Source organism: Ixodes scapularis, unplaced genomic scaffold (genome assembly GCF_016920785.2).
Source record: "Ixodes scapularis isolate PalLabHiFi unplaced genomic scaffold, ASM1692078v2 PGA_scaffold8__174_contigs__length_109621045, whole genome shotgun sequence".
NCBI lineage: Eukaryota > Metazoa > Arthropoda > Arachnida > Ixodida > Ixodidae > Ixodes > Ixodes scapularis.
In genome coordinates this window covers 79,965,910-79,993,796 of record NW_024609883.1, presented here as the reverse complement: position 1 = coordinate 79,993,796, position 27,887 = coordinate 79,965,910, and the positions used below count along the sequence as shown (strand labels likewise).

Here is a 27,887-nt window from a genome sequence, read left to right as displayed (position 1 = left end):
CCACAAAAAAAATGCAACCCAGAGAGAGCAAATGGGTGTACTGATCAGGTACTGGTACTAAACTCCCTGAAACAGCAAGCCCTGGTCAATGCTGTATTCTAAACATCTTCAAGAGTGAAAGTAGTTTTTATCTAACTTAAAATATTTTACATTGCAAATATTGTGTATCTATAATAGATTGCGTTTTGTTGTCAGTAGTTGTGGATCAGGGAATTTAAAATAGTCGGGGAATTTGAAAAAAAAACACAATTTGGTAGACACTTTGTAGCGATACGTGACCACGCGCCCGTAGGACGCTCATCCTGATCGAAACGGGCTCGGGTAGAAACTGAACCCACAATCCTCGGGTCCAGCAGTGCGAGCTTCCGTTCCACATGCTCGGAGCTGTGGTTCGTTAACGCACTCGGCAACCGATCCTCCGCATGCGCAACTGCGTCAGCGTTTCAACAATACCAAAACAAGTGAAATTAGAGTCACAAAATCAAAGGAGAGCCGTCAGCTTTATTGACTATCGACTGTAAAAAAAAACGCCGATTCACCCCCACCCCCCCTCGCCTCCCTTCCCTTCCCCCGTCAAAAATACTCTGTTCCCTGCGGCAGACGGCGTGCAGCATCGGTCGAATAGAAGAGACGATTGCGACTATTTACAGTTAAATCCAAAAACCAACTAAACAACTAGCAAAAGCCCCCCAACAAAAACAATGTGGACAGGCAGTGCAGGCGGGAAAACTACTTATTCCTGGCGTGGAATTTCTTGGCGGTGTCGTTTGCGTGGTCCCTCAGCAGCTGGCAGGGCTCGAACTCCGGCCCATATGCTTGGGCAAACTTGTCCAGCCATTGGACCAGCCGGTCTGCACCGTAGGTGTCGACGTAGTGGAAAGGGCCGCCCAAGAACGGCGGGAATCCCAGACCAAACACGGCGCCAATGTCCCCCTCGACCTGCAGTTGAAATGAGTGATGGCCGTCCATGGAGCTCTCGGGTGTCGTCGTTCTCTTTTCTCATTTTCACTTCGAGAACCGCGATATAAGAGATTGGCACCTCGCTAAGAATTTACCCGCTTATGCAGTAAACCGAGATACTCGTGAGCATTTAATATTAATCTGCAAATATTCTCATTATTCCTATTTTTCGGAGTGTTGGATTGGTGCGGATTAGCCCTGTGGAGCATGCTTGCTACCGAGCACCGGTGCACTGCGGAGAAGCAACATCCGCAAAAGCGAGCTCAGCGAGTGTTGTTTCCCCATAGCAAACCGGTGCTCGGTAAGAAGTGCGAAGGCTAACCTGTCGCAATCAACAATTCGAAAAGTATGAATATGGCAGTCGTGTGCTCAGGAGAGAAATACACTTTCAAAGTGGGATGATGCTTTAAAAAGGAGCGGAAACATTGCACCAAATTTTTGAGATTAGTGTGGTTATGATGCAAGGGTCTATGTTCGGCAGAGATGTCCCGACAACCTGCATTCATCATTCCTGAATTTTTTTATTTTTTTTTATTTGATTTAAAAAAAAGGATATTTACACATAGCGAGATTTATAAACCCCCTCGATCAGGTATAGCTGGGCATCTTAATGTTTAATTTATATGTCAAATTCGTAGTTTACTTGCTGTCCCAATGTTGGCATTGGACTTTCTGAGGCCACTCCATAACTGTAGGCATATTAAAATTAGCCTAGAAATGAACAAGTGGAGGCTTGGGAACATCCTTCACGAGTTCGGCCGGGTACGCTAGAAACACTAAATTTCTGGACCGATGGTAGAGGCGTGCACTTACGGGGTTGGCCAGGACGCCCTCCTGTAGGCAGAGAATGGCCTCGTTCACAAAGCGGCCCGCTAGCCGCATCTGCAGTTCCTCCACAGTGTTCCTGCGAGACAGCGTGCTGCTTCAGCCTCGGCATGACTTCAGGAATCTCGCGTCTTAAAAATGCGCCGCAAGCGAGGCAGCGGAATGGGCGTTCTCAAACTCTTCCTTACACTAGAACACCCCAGCAACAAACTGGAAAATAAATAAAGGTAGCCTTTACATAAAGTAATATGTTGCACTTGCTTGTAACGTAACATTACGAGCATAATAGCGTCCTTTTAAAGTGGCGCTTCTACTAGAGCACAGGCCGTCAAACTCGCCCGCTCGGAACCGAGGCCGCTCGGCTACACAAATTCACCGGAAAAGCGCATGCCTAATTTGAGCTCCATTTCAACGTATCCGAGCCGTGCGTTGATGCGCAACAGTGGGTGAAACATTCTCTCGTACATTTTCCGTTGTTAATCTGCAAGCTCCTCAACCGCCAAAAAAAGGGAAAAGTGCCTTGCGAAGCTTATAGCTGATTCACACGACGGACCGAATCGCGATTTTCGTCCGCGGACCGTGTAGCACGCGACCGGCACATCACCGATTCGTGCAATCCACTCCTCGTCCGCGAACGCGCAGGCTGATGAAGTTGAGCGCCTTTTTCACTCGCGGATTTTTGGCGGGAGATTGACTTGAGAAGCGTTTAGTCTGGCAACGGTACATTGTTTTCTTGTTGTTTTTTCTGGATGATTAAAACAAAAATGGTGCATCCTTGTGTTTTGTGCATTTGCTGGTTCATTTTGTCGCGCGATTCTTGGTCCCACGCGTGAAAGAAACTCTAGAAACTTTGTCCAGCTGACGCGACGCAGGTTCCGATACTCCTCCGGGTCCACGTCAAAAAGCTCCCGTCAAAACTGGTCTAGCACGCCGCTATCATTCTTGCACGTCCAATCAGGATTTCACCGAGCAAGGCCTATCTTGTGGATGTGGTGTACTTGAGTGTTGTGCACGAGCGCAGAGTGTGTGAAGGCATCTCCAAATGCCCCTCCACAAGCCCAGAACTTCGTTGCTTCTATGCCGAACCCCTCTCGAGCAGGACCATGCTTTGGGTTAGTAAAGCTAGTGGCGCTTCGTGCGAAGCCTATCGCGGTGTTTTGTCTCGATCTGTAGTACGTAACAGCGGCGTACGATTCTTTACTGCGGTAGGAAATGTCTATTTCTCTTTTGGACAATGTGCAATGGTGCAATGTTGGAGTTTCGCGGCACCGTGGGGTGGCGAAAGGGTTCGGTCCGTCCTCGCTAGTGTCTGCTCGATATTTCCCTCGTGTGGATCCGCTTGGGAGACGGACGAACCGCGGACATGTCGTCACGTGATCAATCCGTCCGCAGATCAGTCCGCCGTGTGAATCGGCCTTTACTTGGCATGGAGAGTAACGCAAGCCTACGACGCTCTTTATCAGATAGTTTAACGCTTACCATGTATACACTTGATAGTTGTTCCTAGAATGAACGAAACGAAACTACTGCTAATCGGGCTGATAAACCTGGCCATCTCCCAGAGCTTTCCCTACTCTCGAGCTCGTCTCCCTCGGTGTGCACAGGCAGCCCAGCTCCTCCTCGCCTATTCCTCTGGTCACATGACCAGCGATGGAAGTGCTGTGCCATTTGCAGCAAATTGCACCACAAACAAAGGTTTGCTACTTCTTGTGCCAAAATGCTAAGGGTTCTGCCACACCTGCGCCGAGATGGCTTAAAGCGGAAAAATTAATGTTTTATTATTGTTTGACTCTAATATTCGGAAAAGTAGAAGGAAAAAGAAAATTGTACAAATATGAATTCCACAGTGCCTCTACTCACCGTATAGTTTGTTTCGTCTTAGGTCAGAGCACGGTTGAAGGCTCGAACACGTACAACCACAACCACACGTACTAAAAGTGCAAGTGACGGGACATTCCCTGCACTTTAGTATTGGTTTAACCAATGAATAAAACATACAAGATGACGAATGCCATGTTGTTGCGCTTTGATACTGTCCATTACCGGCCAGAGCCGCTGACGTTAGGCATCAACCACTCTGGCCGGTTGATGTGCTGGCTGGCTGACTGTCGACATCATCTAAATTTCCAGACTGTTGTCGATGTCGGAAACTAATTGTCCCGAGAAAACCTTGCAAAATAGTAGGATTGCCGATTGTGGCTACGGTCATAAAACAGAACCAGGGTCTTGTATTCCTGATAAGATCGTTCGATTATCGTGTCTGCCACGTGTCTTCGTTCCGTGGCTGTATTCCGCTCGCATTGGCCTTCACCGCCTCTCACCAGCATGCACGAGTCGAGCTTCAACGCTTTGCACCGGAGTGCTTGGAGCAGCGACTGACACGGGGGAACGCGTGGCTTAGCACAATACGCTCGCAAATTGTGCTCAGGATTATTACGGGTCAAACTTGTTTGTCCTAATTGTGAGTTAATCTCAAATTTAGAAGAAAAAAAAAAACGGAGAAAGAGAGAAAAGAAAACAAGGGTCTATATTTTAATAAATATGGTAGTCCTGCTAGTTCCCGTGCAGCTGTCGATCGAAAGAGCAGCGAACTTTGACGTAACTCTGGTTCCTACGCCCCTCACTCCTATCCCACCCGTCAACCAATCGGTGTCAAGCCTCGCGGACACACTTTTTTTTTTCTGGGCTTCATGAAATGCAGAGCACCTAGCCAAAAAATGTTTCATGCCGAAGTTAGAAGTGTGTCCACTGCGTGCGAAAAAAAAAAAGTAAAAATATTGACACCCGTTGCAGGGAGTGCTATCACTATGTGAGTAAATATGATAGTTGTGCACCAATGGATGACTCAAATGTTGGTGCTTAAACTGAGAAAAAAAACACAGTTCATATAGGGGTGGAGATGGTCGAGGAAATTTGTGAGTTTGGGGAACCACTTGAAGGTAGTAAGTACTCTGAGGAACCCAATAGGAAATCCACGCGCCGGAGCGTTGTCAAACTGGGTTTTGTTTATAAGTGCAAAACCATCAAAGGGCAGGGAAAGGGGTTCTTTGATATCGGATAGTCTGAGAGCGCCCATCCCAGAGATGCCAGACGTAAAACTCCACTCACTCCAACTTCTTTGGCGTCCTGTACTTCTTGAGCAGGTTCTCGGCCTCAGTGTTGGTCGGACGGTCTTTTACCCCAGGGGTGTACAAATAGCAGCCCTTGCCGGACTTGCGGCCTGCAACGAAGTCGTAGAAAAAGAAATTAGCAGCTACCTTTATCTTCAAAGTTCTATAATGCACGAAATGCAGTATTTAATGACCGATCGTTTTAGCCCGAGTAGAAGACATTAAATGGTGGTGTCGAGGATTGAACCTTTATCCATTTAGCGGGGAAACTGAGGGTGTAGAGGTCACGTGACGTCAATCTCCCTGGAGAATTTAGCGGGGAAACCAAACAGGTTTCCCCGCAAATTCATTGGGAAATGCACGGACAAAACTTTGTGATTGGGGTTCTGTTCAAAAGCATTTATGCTTTAAAAGTTTTGATAAAAAAAGAAAAAAAGAAAAGGCAGGGCAAGACATTGCTTGAAACACTGCTTGCGCTTGAGACACTCAGCGCCCCAACGTCCCCGCACACTCTCGTCTCCTCCTCTCCCTCAGTTTCTCGCCGCCACCGCGTTAGAAGTCGAGCGACGCAAGTGGTCGTCGCAAGACAACGGAGGACGCAAGGTGCCGGCATAGCTCTCGATCGACCCTGGAACTGACCGTGGAATCCAGCAGCCACCAGGTCGTGCAGAATGGCGGGATTGCCGCCCTGGAATCTGGCGCCGAATTCTTTGTTGAGGAACGCGGCGATGTGCGACGCCACGTCGATGCCGACTTCGTCCATGAGCGTCGCGGCACCCACAGGGAAGCCAAACTTCTTGGTCAGGGAGTCTAGTTCCTTGACGGTGGTGCCTTCCTGGCGACGGAAACGGCGACCTCGATTAATTCTCATACTCTTTCGGAAACAACGACCGTGTTCCCATCACGCGACTTTTATGATTTTTTAAAATTTATTTATAGATACTACATATTCTAACTTGGACATGGTAGAAGTGAAACACACTTCAAATATACAAAAACTGTCCGACAGCCAACGGTGCCTTAAAATGAACAACAATGGGCTCGCATATTAATACAATTCAAAGCATAAATACAAAAATCAACCGCGTTCAGGCAACAAAGACAGTGTACCAGAAAATGTGCATGTCCGTGGAAAAAAGAAGCCTCGATATCCTACTGACTGTTTTATCATGTTTTCAAAGGTTAACAAAAGCTTCAAGGAGAACTTCAGGCACCGCGCTGTTGCGCATGCACTTTCGGATTTTCGGCATTTACAGTTTGGATTTTTAGGTTTTAGGAAGACACTATTAAGTTTTCGAACTCTTTCCTGTTCTTTAAGTTCGTTAAGTTTCCAGTTAGGCTTTCGTTGCTTAGAGAGCAAGCCACAGGAAACACTCGCCCGCAATTATTGATTTGGGAGCAATATACCCAATAAGCTTAACAAATATTACAAAAAAGGACATTTTCATTTTTACAAAGCCGGCGATTTTTAATGATACATTGACATATGTTACGCGTGATCCAAGAACCTTTATATAAAGAGAAAAAAAAAATATCGGCGAGCTTTTCTCCGCATACACTCAATGGCCGGTAAACATTTCTCTGCATCCGCTGGTTTTGCGGTGAGCTTTTCTCCGGGATTCAATAACTTCTGTACCTTGCTTCCGACGTGTTCCCGAAATCCCTGCCTCCCCCAGTTCCTCAATTCTCGCAGACCAGTTAAGTGCCCGCCCAATCGTTAGGCAATAGTGAAGTATTGTCCCTATTCTTCGCAAAATAGGGAAAGACTGTGCGGGGATTGTGATCCCTCAACATTCTGTCGCGTCAGCGTTTTGGAGCGCCGTGGCGGCCGCGCCGACGTAGCGAGAGGTGGCGCTGCTTACCACTGTGAGTGGCTTCCTCCTCTCCCCCTTGGGGCGATTTCCGTAACGGACCCCCGCACAAAGGAGATCGACGTGTCGCTCCTTGATTGGCCACTTTGCCCCCGCCGTTATCTTAAAACCAGCGGACAGCAGTCTCGCTTCTCGCTTCTTCCTGGGATTCGGCGGCGGCGACAACGGGGAACCTTCCGGCGCACCGGTGAGCGTTTACCCCGTCCTTTGTACATTTGTGAACGACCGTTCGGCCGTGGGCAATCTCCACACCGACGGCGTTCACCAGCTTATAGCCGCTGTGTTGTTGTTATTTTGTTTCATTGTAAATAAACAGTTTATCACCGTTACCAACGTGACTGGTGTCTGTTTGCGCTCAACGAGCAGCATGCCACGCGAGTACGAACCCGCTTCGCGTTAGAGCGTCTCGCCGCGAACGTGGTACTCCCAAAGGCAGTGGCCCCAAGGAGAACCACAACTGATCCGTAATAACGGGCAGCGCTCCTTATTCCTTGCAGAATGGGGAGACCGATTCATACGCTGGCATGAAGAGCTCCCATTCCTTGCAAAACGGGGAAAGACTGACCCATACACTGGCATGAAGAGCTCCCTATTCCTTGCAATAGGGAAAGACTGATCCATAGTAAGAGGGACAGCTTCTTATTCCTCACAAAATGGGGAGACTGATCCATTGTGATGGGAAGAGCTCCCTATTCCTTGCAAAATTAGGAAAACCAATCCATACAATGACAGGAAGGTTGTCCAAAACTTCATTCTTACCCGCTTGTAACGGCGTCAAACAAACGCCTCACATTAGCTCAAAATAAAACACACAATTTTTTTTTCTCCCAGCAAAAAGTGCGCCCCAAAACACAAGGGGACCGACCTGTAGTACCCTGAGGGCCTCGGCCATCATGGCCGACAGGATGCGGGTGGTGTAGAAGCCCGGTGCATCCTTGACGGTGATCACCACCTTGCCCTGCTTCAGGCCCACGTCCACGGCCGTGGCCGCCGTGTCCTGGGACGTCTTGTCCGTCGTGATCACCTCCAGCAGCTGCATCTTGTCCACCGGCGAGAAGTAGTGCATGCCCACCACCTGGTACGAGAGGAGGCACATGTCTACTGCGGTGCCTGGAACACATCTCCGACTGCCACATTTTCCGCATCCGCATCCCTCGGTTCCTGCCTACCATGTCGCACTTGCGTCATCTTGTTGCCTGCAGCAATCTTGGCGGTGGCACTGCAGCAGAAGGGGACACAGCATACGGCTGTCCTGCTCAGAGTCACTCTTCAGCTTCACACAAAGTTTACGGAAACTTCGGCAGCTATGAGTTAGAACACTGACGACGGCGGCAGTAGAGGTTCGCTTACTACTTTTCGACGGAACTTCTATGACACACAAATTAGGATGTCGACATACGTCCGACAGCCTGGCGCGCCGGTTCGTGTGGCGTACTTTGTTGCCACTTTTGGACCACTTTGGATGTGTGGGCGGAATAGGACGCTGGACGTACCGGGCAAGGGTGCGTTCCACGTACCGTGACGTGGGATGAAGCGTGATCCTCTTCGAACAGCTGCAGTTCTGTCAAGCTACCTTTACAACACATGCACGCAAGAACTCTATAAAATCTTGTGTAAGGACCTCAATGAATAAACGTCGGTTCAGCTAGAATAGAACAAACATGCTCAACCTAACAGATGAGTTTGCTACATGTGGATTTGGCTGTGGTCCTACACGAGTTCCTTGAACAGAAGACGCCGCTCAACGCCTCAACTGCTGTGTACGTTCACGCGTTGCAGACATGGCTCCCAGAGTCCACTTGTAAGAGCATGAAGGTGGGCAAGATAGCAGTAATAAAGTCAAAAGTTAAGTCTTTGTAAGGACAGGCTACAGGATCACAAGGAGACTACGTCATTGCTGTTTGCGTTTCTATCACCTGTCCCTCCTTTCTGTCAATGATTCAGGCCTTGAAATGTTCAACTATACTCCACTACCAATGCTACAAGCCAATGGGGCCAATCGAGCTTCTCGGAAAGCGCTAGATCATGGCACTTGTCGTGTTTCTATGTGTGTGTCTGACACCATCTGATCCAAGCAAGTGCGAAGGATGCGTTGCGACATGGCATTTCTAGTATGTGCATTCGTGTTTATGTTGCCACTAGCTTTCGGTCCTGCTTTTAAAATGAAATGAAGTACAGTATTGTAATTCTGCCCTATCCCACTTTGAGGAGGGGGCCACTGACCTTCTCGGGCCTTTTGCTCGCCTCGGCGATCTTGGCGATGGGGAGGGCAGACGTGTTGGACGCAAAGACGCAGTGCGGTGGAATGTGCTGCTCCACCTCCTTGAGCACGGCGTGCTTGATGCCGATGTCTTCGAAGACAGCCTCAATGACGATGTCCGCCTGGCTGAAGCGGTCATACTTCAGCGTCGGCTCCAAGGCAGACATGAAGCGGTCTTTCTCGATCCTGCATGATGCAGAGTCTGACTTGACGACCCGACACAGCTCCCGCTAAAAGGCTCTGCCGTGCCCGAGTCACGTATCTCGGTGCTGAAACTGTTTCAAACGGTTTCAAAAGATCTCAATTCGCGACACAAATTTATGGTGCAAGCTTATGTAGGAGAGTTCATGATGCAGTGCAAGGTGATGATGCAAGATTTGAAAGATTAAATGCAGGGGTTTTATGTAAACCAGACCAGTGAAGGACATCTGGCACACCCAATCTGGCAAACTGTGGTGGTGAATCTGTGCTTCCTTGTCACTCTTATCGCCACTTCAGTTTGCCCTGCGCAGTTTCAGCCCAGCGTCCTTGTTTGTCCTTCTCTTTTTTGTGCTGTTGTTGCCGCTATTACAATCTCATCCTGTCAGTGACAATAGCGAACGCTGACCAATTCTTGCAATCATGGAGGTCCGGACTCACGCTGACAAGCGCTTCTTCTTGACTGCGTCGCTCAGCCCCTTCTGGATTTGCTGCTCCCCGCGACCAAGACCTTTCTGGTTCGTGTCCTTGAGAAGGACATTGTAGCCCTTGTCCACTGAGACGTGGGCAATGCCAGCACCCATCAGGCCGGCCCCAAGGACTCCCACTGTCCTGTGGGCCAGAGAAAAGAAAACTTGTGAGCCGAACTCTTCTAAACCAAGATGTCAACTGAACGGAACTGCCTTCCCGCCTCTTTAGTGTCAATACCATTGATTAGTTCATTTAGAACTGCCATAACCAATCATATTTGTAAATTCAAACCTTGAATGTTTCAAGCTTCCAGTGAATTTTTTTTTTTTTGTAATAATGTTGCATAGATTTTATATCTTTTTTTCCCCCTTCCCTTAGTAATGCTTCTGGACAACGAGGCTACTGAAATAAATATATAAATAAATAAAAAGTAATGTGAAGCAAGAGAGACTGTGGGCCAGGATGTTTACTAACTGGCACGAAAAATATTTATAGACGGGTTGAACACTATTTGCATCACTGCGTGGCTTCATTTGTGTTTGACCAAGCTTGTGCATTCAATCAAACTTTTCTTCACAAGTTTTTCGAAAAAAAAAAAAAATGCATATGGTCATTTAATTTTTGCAATAATTGAAACTTTCCTTTTAAAAATTAAAATCTGAGTTTTAGGGAAAAAATACCTGATGTGCCAATTGGCGTAATACGTCAAAAACTCAATTTGAATTTTTCGCAACTTTGGCCGTTCTTTACAAGCTGACGACTTCACTCAAACAGTTCACATTTTTTCATGTAGCAGAAACTTTTGCAACCTATTTTTAAAAGGAAAGAGCTCATGTTTCACCCTTATGGTTATTTTTTTTTTCTCCAAAATTTCAGACTTGTTATCCAGAGGAATGTTGCCTTCCATTAGGATTGCTGCAGAAAACTAACAGCAAACTAACAGCTCGGAGCTATGATTATTCTTTTACCCTTTTGGTTATATCCTTTGTACCTGGCAGCTAAATTGAGCTCTTACAGCCCCATTTGTGGACCTCGTGCTGGAGTAATCATTCACAGTTGGGGCATTTGCAAACAATCTTGGCAAAAAAAGGGTAGAGGCAATATAGAAAGCTGCAAATAGTGCATAATGTCATTTAAATTAGTATTGTTTGAAACGCTTCAAAGGAGTGCCGCAAACATGTGCCCTCTGCGCCGTTTACGCAGAACCTAATAGACCCTGCAATGAGAATGATTTTCCTCTTTACTGATCCTCCTCCCACACACGTACCCCCATCATTGAATGGTTAACAAATTTTGCTCAGCTAAGCCCCCGTGTTTTATGGAATGGAGCTGAGAAACTTGGAGGCACATTGACCTAGATATGCAATCTGGCTGTTTCTTTTTCCAGTTTAAGAAGGGACATGAGCCTAAGTTTTAAAATTTTTCGAAAAAATTAATTTTTCAATTTTGAGGTTTTCAGTTTTAGAAACTAATTATACACCCTTACACTAAATTTCATACCCATGCAGCAAATAGTTACGTTGACATAAAATATTTTCAACACATTGTGAGGCACCAACAAAGTAAAGGAGTTCAATGTTTGAATGCATTTTTCTCAGTTCCACTTTTTGCTGCAAATTTCATACGAAGGAACCTTTTGTTTGAGGATAAAATTATTCTGATACCACAATCAAGATATTTCTGAACTGAAATTTACTGGGGAATCGGGCTATCTACTTTATTTTGTTTTAAGTTGAAGTCCTCATTGAGAAAAAGCCATGTTTTCAAAAATTGACATAGGACAGTTATGCATCTCATATTTCGAGGTAATTACTCTCCCTGAAATATTTACATTTGAGTTATAAAAACTAGATAGCCCAAAGTCCCACATCCCCCATTTTATATTCAAGCAGTTAAACTTATGCCTAATAGCTTCATTTACATATCACAGATTTCGTAACGAAGAGTGACACACTTTCTTATGCAGGTATGTAAAGTTGTCCTAGAGAGCTGAAAGTTTGTATAGTACCCCTTCATCTGAAGTTAAATCTCCCGTGCAAATTTCATTCCGATCACTTGAGTAGTTCAGAAGTTCAACCTCTAGCCAGTGTCCCCCCTTAACCCTTTGGGGCTCTCTGTCGGGTATCTTCCAATAAATATTCCCGTTCTGGACAAGTGTTGAAGCTCCCCCAACGGGCCCATTTATCCTTTGTGGTCGGGCGCCTCCCGACAATTTCAACTTGCGCCATCTCTTATCGAGTATGTGAACTATGCGTACTTAGTTTTTTGTCCCTCCAACAGGTGCCGTAAAAAAATGTGACATGTTTTCAATTATTTGTTTGCTAGATGCGTGGACGGGCATTTTGTGCATGCTTTTGGGTGTTCAAGATGACAGCCTTTACTCCGTCTGCAAAAGGCAAAGACACGAAAATGTTTTCTACTGTAAAACCTGGCTTGAACTGTAAAACCCGGCATTTGCTTTGAAGAGTGTCATACGCTGCGCAAATACCGCTAGTATAGTTCAATAATTCAAATGAAAATATTCAGGACAATGCAGAGTTATTTTAAACTGAACATATTAATCATACTGAAGATTTTTTTTTTTTTCTTTCTCTTTGCCGGATTATTTGCAAAAGCTACAGTGAAGCAATTATGCCAAAGCACCAGGTTTACAAATAGGGTAGTAAAAGTGCCCTACTTAGCTGTCTGTTACCGAAATTATAAGAAGGTGAAACAAAACTTATAGTCCATCATTAGCAACTACGTGGGCCCACTGCGATAGAAGTTGAAAAATAATAAAAAATTACTTTTTCAAAAACCTGCTTCAGAAATCTTTTATACTTAACCATTTTTAGAAGCTTGCTTACCGACATTATTAAATTATCACAAGGTAGCTCTCACCTATGTAGCTAAGCACCAATATGTGTTTCACGGTATAGGTCCTTGCAGGTGGGAAAGTAATTTTTTCTTGAAATCTAAATTTAAGCAACATAATGTTCTTGGATTAAAGCAAATTCAACTTAGGCAACTAATGTGAATGTTATTTTTTTCTATACACCAACTTATCAAATAAAATAAAAAAAGAAGTTTTTTTTTTTTTTTTTTTTTTTTTTTTTTTTTTAGGGTTACAGGGTTGCTTTTTCACAGCAAAAATAAGCTAAGCATGGCTGAGCGCCCATTGTCCGCCCAAATGTGGTGTTAGCGGACCAAACCAGATGCAAAGTTCCAGAATGAACCGTTACCTTGTTCGAAAGTTTTACGATTTTCTGGAGATTTAAATGGGAAATTGGTGGCCGACGGAGTCCTTGAATACACAGAGCTGAATGGTGCCAGTTACTAAGAATGAGTCAATTTTCCCATTGAAATTTTCAGAAAATTACTTATCACTTTTAAACGAAGTAACGGTTCAATCTGAAACTTCGCATCTGGTTTTGGGCTGCTAATATACTACATTTGGACAGAGAAAGAGCGTTTGCTGATGCATACTAGTTATTTTTGCGGCAAAAAAAACCCTGTATACACGGCTTGCTCATGCAAGCTCGTACTGAAAGCTCAATCTGATGAGCACAAATGCCGCACGACAACAACACGCATGCTAACCCGCTGCATGGATATTTGATCACCGTTTACTTCATTTTTGTTTACTTCTCGTTGCTACCCGATAGCGGCTCCTGACACAGACGACGGCCATAGTTGAGAAAAAATTCGAAGCGAGTGTTTGTGCATCTCACTGCGTGGCAGCTCAAATATTTTTTTTTTTTTAATACAGCAGACAGTTTTGTATCTTCATTTAAAGGGAAATTTTAGACATGGCAGAAATTGAGTTATCACACTCATTTTTCATAAGAATAAAAAAAACCTGACAAATCTGATTGAATTTATACGAAGACGCTCCGTACTATTGTAGGTGTGGCAACAGTTTTCCACGTGCACCGTTAGGCTGCACCGATTCTCAAGGTGGCTCCGTTCGCGCCCAGCAGAAGCGTGCTGCTCGGAACACGTCTCCGACTAGGCAAGTCTACTGCGTCCCCATTCGTGGTCCCCCGATTTCCGCCCGACGACGTCACACCAGTGTCCCTAGCGCACCCGTCTGCCGCGATCCTGGTGGCGGCGCAGCAGCGCAGGTGGATGCCGCAGACGACCGTCCGCCGTACCTACCCGCGCCGGCAGCTTAAGTTCGCTCGACCGTCAGATACGCTGAAGCTTCGGCATTGGGGCATCAGGATGCCACAATAACGGCGACGCTTGTGTTCGCTTTTCTTTTTTTGCTGAACCAACAGCCGGGGACGCGACATCCAACGACACGACGTCGTCTGTCGACGCTTTGGGACCGCTTTTGATGCGCGGGCGGGATAAAACAGCGAATGTACCGGTTGGAAAAACGTCCTAGGCACAATGGCAGGAACGGGTTCCTCACTTGACTTTGTTCTTGGGCTCTCCAAACCGATTCTTCTTGCAGGTGACTTGTCCAAAGTACAGCCCGATGAGGGCCTTGCTCTGAGGAGTCATCACAAGCTCTCCGAAACCTTCGTGCTCGGCCTTATAGCCGGCCTGGGGGCCCTTCTCGATGCCGGTCCTCACAACCTGGGCAGACGGTCGAGTACTACTGTAAAGGCAGACTCACACACTTCCGCCTGCTTACGACCGATTTCTTGTGATCTCTCGCGACGGGATGGCGCACTGGCAATCTGGCACCATCTATGAAGTGACCCTGGAAACGCATTTCACTAGAGCAAGGGTGACCAAACACCGGCCCGCGGATGGCCGCGGTCTTTCCAGGGTGATGCCCGACCCACAACGCGCTGCTAAAATAACAAAAATAAACGAGAGAAAAAAAAAAAAAAGAAGGGCGCAGCGATGAGCATTAAAAACGCAAACAAAAATATTATAAAATATTTTTAAAAAAAACTACATAAAAAAATATGTTCTTCTATATATTGCACATTGGTATTTGTAGTCCGTTGTTTCATGTCCGTGTAACTATGTTATAATTCCTTTGCTTTCTGACGTATATCGTGCTTAGACTCCCGTGCCACAACTATTGCATATTGTCATAATCAAAACTACCATTCCTAATAGCTTTATGCCCTCAGTGAATATGCCGAAATTTCTATGCAAATTGATTTAAGACTTGGCGAGTTTTGGAGCTCACAATTATTTTTTAATGTCTCAATTAGCGACACATTGAATTTAAAAATAAAGTACATGTATTTATCCACTTTACCAACTCGAATTATTGTTACGTACTTTAAATTTTTACATGTAAATATTCATACTTAGGTTTATTTGTTCTGTAATCCAACTTTTTATTGAAATATTTATTATCCGGACCTTAAACTGCAACAGATACCAAATCCGGTTCCTTAGCCGAAGCTTTTGCAGTATTTGCGAGGTTAAATGTATGTAATATCTCTGGGCTGTTCTCGAGGCCTATTGGGGCGATGGTGTTCCCGGTTCAACAGGCCCTGAGAAGAGGTGACACAATAGTGCCTCCCGTTTCCTCCAACCCGTGCGCATTTTTTTCGGCTGGTACAAAAACGCGCCTAGATTTCTCGCTTTAAAACGCAGTCCACCCCTGTGCCGTCAACTTGTTCCTTATCGACCACCCCGTGCATTTTCGCACTCTGTAAAATAACAAACTTGTCAACCATGGGTATGTACATGCCCCATTCATGGCACTGCAGTAGCCTCAATTTGGCCATATTTCTTGCTTTATAACTTCAAAGACATGAAAATAAGGCAGGGTGTTAGTACAGATTTTGTTAGTACATATTATTAAGCTTAAATTGGAGGACTTTAAAAAGAAATTTAAGACGGTCTTATTTTGTAGCGTTAGCTACACTGTCCAAGGTTGAGCAGTTTCGCGTAGCCCTCATAATTAGCCGTGCTCATTATGCGGAGCGTGCGGCGGTGGAGCTCTGCATAATGAGCATGACGACGCGCGCTCCGCATAATGAGCACGGCTCATTATGAGAGCCACGCTCCGCCGCCGCGCCCGCCTTGCCGGTCTGCGCATTCCAGAGGACTGACGTAGCCGCGGCAGAACGCACTCGCGCCACCGCATGCCCAGCTGTGCGCCTCCGTTGCGCAGTAGCCAAGTCTGACGCTGCACCGGAGCCGCTTGATAGCGCCTCTCATTTTGTGCGTGTAAGCTCACGCTACAAATTTTATTTAACTGATTTTCAAAATGGTTTGTATTGAGTAAAACAGCCCCATTTGAGTGTTTTTCGTAAATTTGTTCCTCTAACCAGGACAAGAAATTGTAGCTAAAAGATTAAAACAAATATAGGGTAACAGGCTGACAAAGTTTGAAAAGCCTAGCATTCATAGATGTAATAAAAAAAATTTAAGTTTTTGCACAACTTGCCACGTTTGAGATTTTTCTTTGCAAACTAACGACGATGATACTCCATGGCAAATACTTTGGGTTCATCATCCCCAAGCCCAACTTACCAATAAATATTTCTAGACCCGTAAACATGTTAGCTGTTTTGGGGGAGGTGCCTGAAATGCCAACTTTGTACAATCTGCAGAAAGCACTTCAGACTGAGAGAGCGCATCTTAATTTCTTTCCGACAATATTTTTCTTCTTCGCAAAAACAAAAGCTCGTTTTAAAAAATGGTTGTAGGACATGGTCGTCCAAACTTATCGGAAAACACCCAGCAGCTATTCTTTTACCTTCCAAAACATTTTTTTTTCAAAATAATATGCAAACAGGCCTCACGCAACGTAGAAGAGGCATGTACACTGTGCAACACTGTGAGTGCAACCGCGACATGGGCACTTTTGCACATTTTTCTCCGAAAGGGCACCAAAGATTACAGATTAGATTAGTGCCCCAATTAATGCATTCCAGCACACATAGTGTCGACAAAAGTCTTAGGATTCCAAGAGAAAAACAAAGAAAATTGGCGATTGCTTGTTTGCACTGAAAGAGTCGTGCTATGTACCTTTCAACCCAAAATTCCCAAAGTTTACCTCGAGGATCTTGAGGGGTGCTGGGTATAGTCCCTGGGTCATTTTCATGACCTGTCCTTTTGCCTTCTCGAACACATAGTTCCTGGCATATTCATACGAGAGTGCCTTGTTCATCAGTCCTGCGAAAATAGCCACAATCCGTCACAATTTGACAATCGAGCAGTAAGGGTGAAATTAAAAGCAAGAAAGTAAGTACTTGAGGCCACTCACGCTCCATCAGTGGCCTTGTTCGATTTGGTGTGAGGGTGTTCGACGCAAGCCCCTTAGCAGCTTCGACTGCAACTTCTTCGAGGTATTCGATCATCCGGTCTTCCATTGGTTTCAGTCCTGGGCCTGCATAGCCAAGTTTTATTTCAAGGTGCATTATGTACAGTTTTCAGCCAGCCTTTCATTTTTACTTCATATGGTGTACGAGTCTGGGTGCATAACAATGCCATAATTCACCGTAATATATAAGTCCCCTACCGGGTGTCCAATCGAGAACCAACGAAAGTCAGATGTAGAAAATAGAGTAAAATCTAGTTAAGGGGATGCTAACACGAATTTTGAGATCGTCTTTGCATGGCACAATCTCAATCTGTGCTCCTTAAACATCCCAGAAAACCCAAAATTACAAGTATGTGCTCACTTTTCACCCAATAAAAACACCACCAAATGCCACTTTTCTGAAATAGATCTCAGGACAAAGGGGTGCGTCGCAATGTTTGGTCATGTTTTTAATTAAAAAAAATAGACCATGCACGATTGCAATTGGGCGTCTTCTAGAATGTTTAGAGCATGTGGTAGAGTTTGCGACCTACAAAAATCTTTCAACAAATCTGCTCTTGTGCTTTTTTAAAATTTAATGCTATACTTTCGGTTCCTTGTGACAACTAACATTAAAAAAACAGGCTATGACCCCCCCCCCCCCCCCCCCCTCCACAATCTACATAAATTTGACCAACCAACCAACCAAGACCAAGGCAAGTCCACAGACTCACCAAGCAGTTCCACGGTCTGATCCACAAGACCCATCTTCTTGGCTTGATCGGCGCGAATATTCCGTCCAGTCAGCATCATGTCGAGCGCAGTCGGAAGTTGGATCTGTGCAACAATAAGCGAACTCAACACTTGGTACCGACGCAAAGTGGAATGCCCGCTGTGATATGCCTACATCCTGTATCCTGCTGTGCTTAGCGTCCTATGCCACCCACTGACCAAAGATTCCCCGAAGAGACGTCAAATGGGATAACTGACGATCTTCAAGAAAAAACAGCTCAGATCATTGTGACCCCGATACAGCGGGTATTCAAAGCTACAGTACAACAAACTGACATGTGCAAGCATGATACTATGCTGCCCGCAACGAGAATTCGAGAGGCGTGTATAGGGCCCTATCCCGCCCATGTAACAAAAGTGCCGGTGGGCTCGCAGAAATCCAAATTCGGAAACTGCGAACAATCTTTTTTCTCCGGGCCAATATTTTGCGATTTTGGAGAAGTGTGGTTTTCGAGAACATTTCAGGGACGCAACATTCCACGAATCAGGGTGGTATGGAATGTATCTATTACCATAAGGACACATAATCGCAGGATTTATTTTTTGCAGTATTAAAACAAGACACAAAAATTAGGTCCGCGCAAAAATTAAATCGATTTACAGTATTTCATACGTATGGTTAATTCAGACAAGTTTCAAAATGTTAACTGCCCTGCCATGGTTTCAACGTACTGTATTTATAAGCTGCTCCTCACAGCCCCATTGAATGAGCTTCCTACCAAGCACAGTTGCACAGCAGATATACAACACCCGCGGAGCTCGGTTCTGCAGGTGTTGCTTCCCCGTAGTGCAGCAGTGCTCGGCAAGTTCACAATAGACAACCTTTTCTTTTTCAAAAACAAACCAACCTAATTTTTTTTTTGGGGGTGTTAGATGCTGTTTAAGCAGTCCACAATAGACAACATTTTGGGGGGATGAATAAGCTTATCTCAGAACATTTCACCAATGTTTCATGTGTGGCATACACCTTCTTATGGTTAGGAGGCCTGTGAAAAGAAAATCATTAAATATCTGCTTAGTATGTGTAGCTATCCATACAGCAAATCAAAATTTTATCTCGCATCACATTTAGCTTAACTTCCGAAAGTTGAAACGAGATTTGTGGCTTCCTGGAGTCTGAATTAACGAGTCTACTGTAGTCCCTGAAGTAGCAACGAGTTGTGTCACAGAAGCCGTCCTGAGAACCACGTCCAAAGGAGCACTGACAATCGACACGACGCACAATCCCGGCGTCGCCGGGCGTACGACGGCCAGAGACGTGTTTCGTGCCCCACACTTTTGACGGTGAACAAATGGCGGAACTCACGAGCTTGGGAAGGCGCTGGGTTCCGCCGGCACCGGGGAGTATGCCGAGCATGACCTCCGGGAGACCGAGGACGGTCTTGCGCTCCTTGACGGCTATCCTGTAGTGACAGGCCATGGCCACCTGAAAGGCAGTCGCACGCTGTCAGGTGTTTGTCGCGTCACCGTCGTCGCGGTCCTACCGTGGCAGTTTGCGATACCTTTTTGTCGTTTAAGGAAGGACACCACCCAAAAGAGAAATCGTTTGAACATTTGGCTTAATACGAATTAAACTTACAGTATATTCTGGCAGTTGCGAGCCAAAATGCAGTGTGAAGGTTCATCTGCATACATGAATTGTGAAATTATAGTTGTATTTTTATCAGGAACACAGACATTGTTAGGGAAAACTATCGTTAGGAAACTGTAATACCCAACGTTTTTCTTCACTAGATGCGCAGCAGAATGCCTGGAGAGTGCAACTATAAAAACAACATTTCCAAAAAGTAATTCAGTTTATGATAACATTGCACTGAAAAATCAAATAAATTTTTTGCTTTTTATGTCAAATTCTTAACAATTTTTTTGTAAAAGACATTCATAATGTAAAAAAACAATTCAACAGTTAATTGGCCTTTAAATCAGAGTTAGAAAAAACCAGTGACCCTTTCTTTTGTTCTGTTACCAAACAAGTTTTCCTAAAGTGAAATTTATGCAATAAGTGGAACGGAGAAAAACACATTCAAAGTGCTCTGACCTCTACATTTCCTTTAGCATCGGTGGACTGAAAATAATTTATAAAAAAATGACTATTCGCTATAAACAAATGAAACTTTCTGGGAACACTCTAGATGTTGGTGGATGCAAATACAACATTTTTAAAAGTCAACATTTTTTACACACATTCTTTTTTTCTGGGTAGTGTCCCCCTTAATGCGCAACAGTGCAAAGACCTAAAGCATGGTCTCCCCAGACTGGGTTAATAGAAGCCCCGAGGTACCCCAGAACACCCTCATGGGATCCGCGAGATCTTGTATTTCCTCGACCATCTCTGTCCATCGAAAAGAAGTGTTTTTCCGGCTTAAGCGCCATTTCAGCAGATTTGAGCCATTTGTTGGTGCGGAACTATAAGCCAAACACCCCCTAGCATGCATATTATTATTTACAAGGGCAGTGGTGTCCTGTACTGCTTTATTGCACCAATGCCGAAACCAAGAGGAGTTCCTCCGCTGCCATTCATGGCAGATAAAGGTTTCTCGATATCAAGAAGTTTCAGAGGCTCTGATCTAAAGACAAGCGACAGTGCTGACAAACGTTTGTTTCGGTTGCGTAAACCGTAATGCCTTGGACAAATGTAGGAGCATCATACTGCTGCGAGAACCTTAACCTCCGGTTCCGCAGCCCTGGATGACTCCCTTCCGCAAAACGTTGCGTCTTTGCTGTCGCACACCGCGGCTGGGATTGGGCCGCCGTGAAACTTGGGCAACGCTCCCGAAATGGGCCGCTTGGTCCTTTCTCAGAAGAGAAAAGACCCGTGTGCTTTACGACATTCAGGCACAAAAGCATGCACAGTTCTAGCCACCGCTACCTAGTAGTTCGCTTCTAGTCGGAAGCTCTGTGCACAGCGAACTTCTATGTCACGACATAAACAACTCCACAAACAAAAACAAAGAGCATCAGACAGGACTTTGTTTTGGTCCACACAAAGCAGCACCTAAAGCTAAGTTACGTAAGAAAGCTCAGGAAACCATGGAAACAGAAAATAGACACGAGCGAGTGCATGTCCGCGTCCCCTTTTTTCGTGTCCATCTTTGTTTGCGCTTGTTTCCGCACGTCATGCACCAACTAGCCCAACAACAAGTCTTGTTAAGCTTCAAGAAAAGAGCTTTTCTTCGTGTCCATCTCCGTTTGCACTTACGTGTTTCCTGACATTGTGCGCCAACAAGGCCAACAACAACTCTTGTTGAGCCCGTAAAAGAGCCACATACATAGAAACAACTTGTTTGTGTGACCAACTTCCCACACAGAGAGACCCCTAGACGTCCAAACTGAAAGAGAGACCGGTAGACGTACCTCAAGACCTCCACCTAGGCAGGACCCCATAATGGCCGCCACGATGGGCTTGGGGCTATCCGCCAGCTTCTGCACCATCTTCTGTCCCTCGTGCGAGAGTTCGGATGCGTGGGAAACGGACGTCACCTTGTCCAGCATTCTGGTGGACGACGCGCGGTAGAGATGCCGCAAGTTAGGGCCAAGCAACCAATTTTTTTTTTTTCTCAATCACCCGTGATCAACGGTTTCCTCGTGCCGCCAAAATTCGAATTTGCCGCTTGGGAACGCTGAAGTTTCTAAAGCTCTTCAGCTACCTTGTGAATAGCTGAAGAGCCATAGGTTCGGTTTCGATTTAAATTTTGCACTTTCTTACAAGCTGAAGATCTATCGGAAATAAATTTTTTTCGTGATAGCGTCACTTGTCAAACGCGGCGTTTCACTGGCGTTGGGGACTACCACAGGGACGGCTTCACTCTGCTGCTTGTTTTTTTGTTCTCCTCTGCTACTTGTTTTTTTGGATGACAGCAGCAGTGAGGACTGTGGATGATGTTGGATCATTTGATTTGAACTCCAGCACCAAGGTTTTATGTCCAAGGCCCCGAATGTGCACCACCGCATAATACAGCTTCTCTGAATGGCACTACTGTCACAGAAGCTATAGCTTGCCAACGTTCCCTCCCCTCCCCTCCCCTCCCCTCCCCAAAAAAATACAATATTAGATAGAGTGGTCTAACTTGTAGAAGAGATAGTGATGCGTATGAAGGCACGTTTGGTGTATTTCAGATTTTTAAAATTCATATTATAATCTCATACAGCCACAAACGTTCCAAATTTTCATTTTTGCATAAATTCCAATTTTGACAAATCAATATAAAAAAAATCTCTTTCAGACATCATTGCAATTGTTTGTTCTTTCTTCTAAAGAGCAGCTTATTGGCTACATTTTGATGTATTCTAATGTTGTATCATGATTAGATATTAAAATAAAAAAAAGGTTTTCTTCATCTCCCGAAAATCACCCCCTTTTTCCCATGGCATGAAAAGAGTTAAAAAGTACAGAAATGAATGTTACATCCTTTCCTGCATTCTTCACTCAGCCCTCAATTTCTCCTCTCCTCCCCCCCCCCCCCCCCCCCCTCAAAAAGAACAACTAATAAGAGAAAGACAAGGCAAACTCACACTCTCTATACATCACACCTTAAAGTTTTGTTCTGAGCCTTATTGAGTCAAAGCCCACGAAAATATGTTCCGTAGTCCCTCTAATAAACTTTTTGGAGGAATCATGCAATCCTCAATATTTCTAGTAGTCACTGCCACTGCTCGGAGGGTACAGTTGTCATGGCAGCAATTGAGACAGCAATTAATCCATTAGGTCAGTATTTCAACATGCAGCAACCCCCACTACCAACTCACGTAATGTCCGCTCCGGCGATGAAGCAACCAGGCTTTGAAGAAATGAGCACTGCACTTGTGACGCTATGGTTGTTTTCAAAGTCCTTCAGGACAGCATCCATGTCCTCCATCACTTCAGCATTCAGTGAATTCACCTGTAAAGACGCATGCTGTAATTTAGATTTCTGAAAGAGACACTGAAGACATATCCAAAAATTTTCTAGAAAGACATCTTGTTTTTAGAAGCTTTACATGCAGCCTAAGTGTCCCCAAATATTCCGACATACACTTTTTACCGATGGAAGAAAACCAGCAAAAACCACCAAAAGTGACCTCCACCTTCGGCAAAAGCAGCCATGTGAGACAATCATCTCCCACAAGAGACAGAATTTGGAACAAAATTTATAGAGGAGGGATACAAATGAGACTACGCTGGGTGGCAAAAGCTACCACAAGATACGAAGGATATACCTTATTCATCTATCCATCCACCCTACATGTCTCTCTCTTCCCTCCCAATGTCATGTGCAGCAAGATTGGATGATGAACTCTTTAATAGATTTGTGAGACACAGAATCGTATGTTTTGACTAGAACTTTATTGCTGCTGCCAGAAACACCTGTACAACATAAATCAACTACAAAACTGAAATTTAGAAAAAGCCTACTTATGCATCTCTTAAAGGAGCAGAGCAACGATTTTTGTCCTTTCAGAAAATACCGCTTAGAATTAGTGGTTGACATTCATGATCTACTAAACATGCAATAGATTTTTTTTTTCTCCAAGCAATGGTAATTGCAGATGAAATTAGAGAGAAACGAGCAGAGTTTACGAACTCGCAACCAGAACAAGCAGTCACGTGATCCGGTGCTGAAAGTAAGCTGCCAATGTTCATTGTAGCCATGCACTGGGGTTGGCAGAGCACAGGACATGTGCCGAGTTCCAGACATTGTTAGGGGTCTACGATTACCATCACTGCAGCCAGTGAACGCTAGTTACTATTCGAATGCTCGTCGAGGCATTGATTGTATCGAGTGCTCAAACAGTGCTCACGTCTGATCCATGAGCCAGACTCTTGCCACCATGTCCCTGTGTCTGTGTCAACACTGCGATCCCCATTAATATGTCATCAAGTTTTGTGAAAGAGAGACTTAAAGGGGCACCGACACCCCAAAGGTCGTATTTATTTTTATTGTCTAAAACGATGCAAGTTGTAGTCAGAGACACGCAAAAAAAACCGCATCGCGAAAAAAAAATTTCCCGCGCGCGCGCGCGCCTTTTTATTTTTGGCGTTTGATTTTCCCGCCTCTCGCCTCCTCGCTTCTTTTGATCGGTGACGTCAAAAATCAGGAAATTTAGAAGCTTTGTAGGCGACATCTCTATAACATTTAATTACGGCAATCTTAAAACATGTTTTTTAACGTAATTGCGAACGCACTACGGCCCTTCTTTTTGAAATACCAAAAATCGGGAGTTCGTTGTGGTGCCGTCTCCTGGATTTGTATCCTCCAACGGAAAACAGGCGACACCGCTCAAAACCGGTCCGCCGCAACGCCGGCGCTAGCCGGCGCTCGCTCCTATCCTCCTCGCTTTGGGTCGCCATGGCAACAGCAGGGAGTGGTGACAGGAAAGTGGACTCTCAGGTCTCCTCAATTTTTGACGTCAAGGCACCGGCGCCGATCGCGCGGGAACTTCGAATTCGGCATTTGGAAATTGTTTTTTTACTTCACGAATACTGAATTCCCAAATCTCAAATTTTGAGGGTAATGTCCCGGCATCGTTTTCAATCGTTTCGGATAATAAAAAAAAATATGATTTTGATGTGTCAGTGCCCCTTTAATGAAAAAGTCTGCTTTTATATAAAAAAAAAAAATTACACCGCAACAAACCTCTCTGGTATGTGGTGCTGCATGCGAGTATACTTGGGTCGCACTAGTGCCAGTGAATTTAAAGAAAGTGAGACACAGTGCAACCGAATATTGTTCCAACCCCTTTAACAGATGACATTCAAGACCTTACCCTCGAGTCCGGCGAGTTGATGCGAACCACCGCCACACCATCCTTGACAGTGTATGTTATATGCTTTAAACCTTCGAGAGAGAAGCGAAAAAGCGAGTCATCCTAACAAACCAGCTTCAATGCGTCAAGAAAGTATCACAGCAACACCATATTCGAGAATTTCACTTACTGTTCATGGTGGTCAGTGAAAAATCCCTAACCGGTGTCGTCCCTAGAATGCGTATAGAAAAATGTCAGTGGGGCAAATCGCTCTTGGGTATACCAGGAATGAACTGGCAACTAATTTTTGCTTGTGCCAAAGCTTACTAGCTTCAGAAAAGTAAGTAAAGCTATGTGGAGCGCAAGTTCGTCTGCTTCTTGCACGGGGGTTGTGGTGATGTCAGAACGTCAAGCTCTTATTGGCTCTGATTGAAGGATAGTGGGTAGACCTCAAAGCAAGCTTGCTTGAGGTTTACCCTCTATCTTTCAATCAGAGCCAATCACAGCTCGGCGTTCTGACGTCACGACAGCCCCTGAAAACTAAGCAGATGAACTTGCTTTCCGCATAGCATCGTGTTTTTTGGCACCATTGCAAAAAGGCTTCCGGGTTTTGGCAGGCATATGCAAAACGTTTTTTTTTTTCTCTCTCTCTTTTTTTTTGGGGAGGGAGGGGGGGGGGGGGACAAGACATCAAATAGGTGGCTCCCGTTTCCTTTAGTAATTACTTCATTTAGTAATAATAATAATAGTCTGCTTGCAAAGTAATGTTAAACCGGGTGGCTAGCAAGGCTAGAACAGAAAGGAGAAAGCCCGTACGCTCCTGCGCCTGTTAGCCAACCAGCCAGGGGAGGAGAGAACAAAATAGCCTAACAAAAACTGCCCTACAGAAAGCATGTTGGACACTGAGCACGAACACACTACATAGAGCCTCAATTTTCGCCGTTTTCGCTGCGCCACACTTAGCAGATGGGAAAGTATTCACCAACAAACGCGATAAATACAGAAATATTTTAGTATCTATTATAAAAATAGGAGCTAGAGATACTAAAGGGAATAGATCTTCAGGTAAAACTTGGGTCACGGCGAGATAGCCCCTGCACCAGGAATGGTTCACCGACTGCAGAAATAAACATGACAACCGTTCGCGTTCATAACATGCGAGAACGCTCGTTCTACAAAATTTTTACACTGCAATTAACGAAACATAAGGTTCAAGGTTATCGAGATATGGTTACATCTTCCATGAGTTCCCCACTACAGCGGCCTACAGCTAGGAGACTCCCTACATGACCTCGACATTTAACGCTTTTCAAAGTTTCGGGGGCACATCGGGATTCTCATAATATCAGTAGAAGCGTTAAGTATGATATGAGGAAGCGCTCAAACTCACCCAAGGCCGATAACCGATGAGGAAAATTACGGAAAACTCCCAGCACCCGACAAGCCATGATCACTTCCTCGCCGACGTTTCTCAGGCAATCGCGGATCAAACGGAGCAAAGGCCGGCAAACGTGTGCTAAAACCCGATGCAATGCATGTTTACGCCGTTACACTTTTCCTGATTTGAAGGCAACGGGCCTGAATAGTTTGTAATTAAAAGTACACAGGTGAATTATTTTAAAATTTAGTTATTGTTGAAACAGTTTGAGCATTGTCGTTACGTCTGGTAAGGTTTGGGTTGGGATCGGCCTTCCGTTTTTGGGTCACCTATCGCATCCTCCTTTCAATTACTTTGGTCGGCACAGTCGATTAAAGATGGCGTACGTCGTTGGTAGAGTCGGCATCGCTTCCGCGTTAAATCAGGCGAAATTATGTAAGTATGATTTGTCAAACTTCGAGCTGGGGGGCAAACGAAAGTTTATGTATGTCATTTCGAAATGTCCCTATTGAGTTTTGTCGATCTAGTTGATTTTGTGATGTCTTCAGTTCAGACCGTTCTGTGCCCTTGCACGAAAGGGTTGCGACCAGCGATTTCCTGATGCGTATTAATTTCCGGATTTCGTTCATAACGCATAAATGCAGTCTTCTCTTTTTTTTTATGTGTATATATGTTGTCACGTGCTTACTTGTCACGGTAATCTAACTTGTTTACATACCTTAGATGTTTACAAGTGTCTGTAGAGGTATACCTGCGTAGTTCGAAATTCAGTGGTTTAACAAGACGATGTACAAAATGTCACAAAAAAAAAAAAAAAAAAAATATATATATATATATATATATATATATATATATATATACATACATACATGCATACATACGCGTTAAAATGGCTTGCAAAGATAAAAAGACTAGACCGATCTTGTAGCAACTTTTCTCAGAAATGTCTTTAACTAGTCACATTGTTGCGCTAAAATTTCAAGTCGGAACTCCGAGTAGTAAGAAAATAAAGTGATTTTTTTTAACGGCGAAGCGGCAGTTGTCGGGGAGATCATAACTTACAGCGCGACTGGGACGACAGACAGACAAGAGAAAACACAGGACAAGCGCTGAACTAGCAACTGACATTATTGAAAAGATAGATTGCGGATGCCAACCCCTTTTCATTAACACAAGCACATACTACCCTGAGAAATAATGGAGACATACTACATAACACAAAACGGATCCTTGTGTGCGAGTCAGCCCACAGTGACTTTGACAAGCACTGAGATCAGTTTTTTGGATCTTGGGTAAGTGGTCCAGTTTCGTGTTGAGTGAAAGAAGAAGTGCCAGGGCCACAAAGGGGCATGCCTGCACGAGCATCAGCAGCATGTGTATTTTTTTCTTTTCAATAGAAACACTTGCTAGTTCAGCGCTTGTCCTGTGTTTTCACCTCTGTCTGCCCTTCTCCCAGTCGCGCTGTAAGTTATGATGGAACTCTTACCAACTCGCCCCATTGTCCATTATTCTGTCGGGGAGACACTGAACAACGGCCATGTTTCTTTGCCTTATCCAGAGATGGCGCTGAAGATTACTGGACGTAAAGCCCCTAGGCTCCGAGCGAAAAAGCACTCTTTTATCTGAGTCTTTGGTTCCGAGGGATATTTGTCAAAATAAAGTTGTTTGGGTTTTCAGTTAAGTTTCACAGTGGAGAAAGTGTCACACCATAAATATTAATAAATAAAACCACCCAATACTGCTCCAGAAATGACGTACCTTCGTCTGCAATGGTTCTCGTTTCGTACGTTGCCTACTTTTGCAGTTTGACGTTTGAAGGAGACACAAGAGGCAGCCAGGAGTGCACCTGAAAAAGCAGCTATTTGGTGGCTCTGAAAAGCCACTGAAATCTGAACTACGGTCTTCGTAGTTGCGGTCAAATGACTTATTCACACTGGTTACTATAAGCTGGTTACAGTGTGTGAATGAGGCATTTGACCGTAGTTGCAGTCAAATGACTCATTCACACTGGGCGCGTTCAGTAGAGGCCCCGGAGTCAAGGAGTCACTGACTCCTTCCACTAGACGGCCAAAAGTCACTTCCGGTGCACGTAACT

General features: G+C 44.8%; 2 protein-coding genes across 2 annotated transcripts in view; one reads left to right on the top strand and one right to left on the bottom strand.

The window, feature by feature from the left end:
• Window positions 1-480: 480 nt before the first annotated feature.
• On the bottom strand, window positions 481-25,892 carry LOC8052272 (trifunctional enzyme subunit alpha, mitochondrial). The gene is made up of 17 exons (XM_002436044.5): window positions 25,805-25,892; window positions 24,605-24,646; window positions 24,436-24,506; window positions 22,438-22,571; window positions 21,046-21,184; window positions 18,998-19,117; window positions 17,634-17,736; window positions 16,864-16,986; window positions 16,654-16,772; window positions 14,092-14,258; window positions 9,666-9,836; window positions 8,990-9,212; window positions 7,632-7,841; window positions 5,535-5,730; window positions 4,894-5,005; window positions 1,774-1,864; window positions 481-939 (listed from the first exon to the last, which is right to left on the bottom strand). Exons 1-17 carry the CDS (start codon window positions 25,860-25,862, stop codon window positions 730-732), a joined length of 2,289 nt encoding a protein of 762 aa, XP_002436089.3. The 5' UTR covers window positions 25,863-25,892; the 3' UTR covers window positions 481-729.
• A 262-nt stretch (window positions 25,893-26,154) lies between these two features.
• The window catches only part of LOC120836359 (trifunctional enzyme subunit beta, mitochondrial), a 60,693-nt gene continuing 58,960 nt past the window's right edge, over window positions 26,155-27,887 (top strand). The window contains exon 1 of the mRNA XM_040205186.3: window positions 26,155-26,227. Within this exon, the coding sequence (XP_040061120.1) occupies window positions 26,170-26,227 (58 nt within the window). The 5' untranslated portion in view covers window positions 26,155-26,169. The remainder of the gene's footprint in view (window positions 26,228-27,887) is intronic.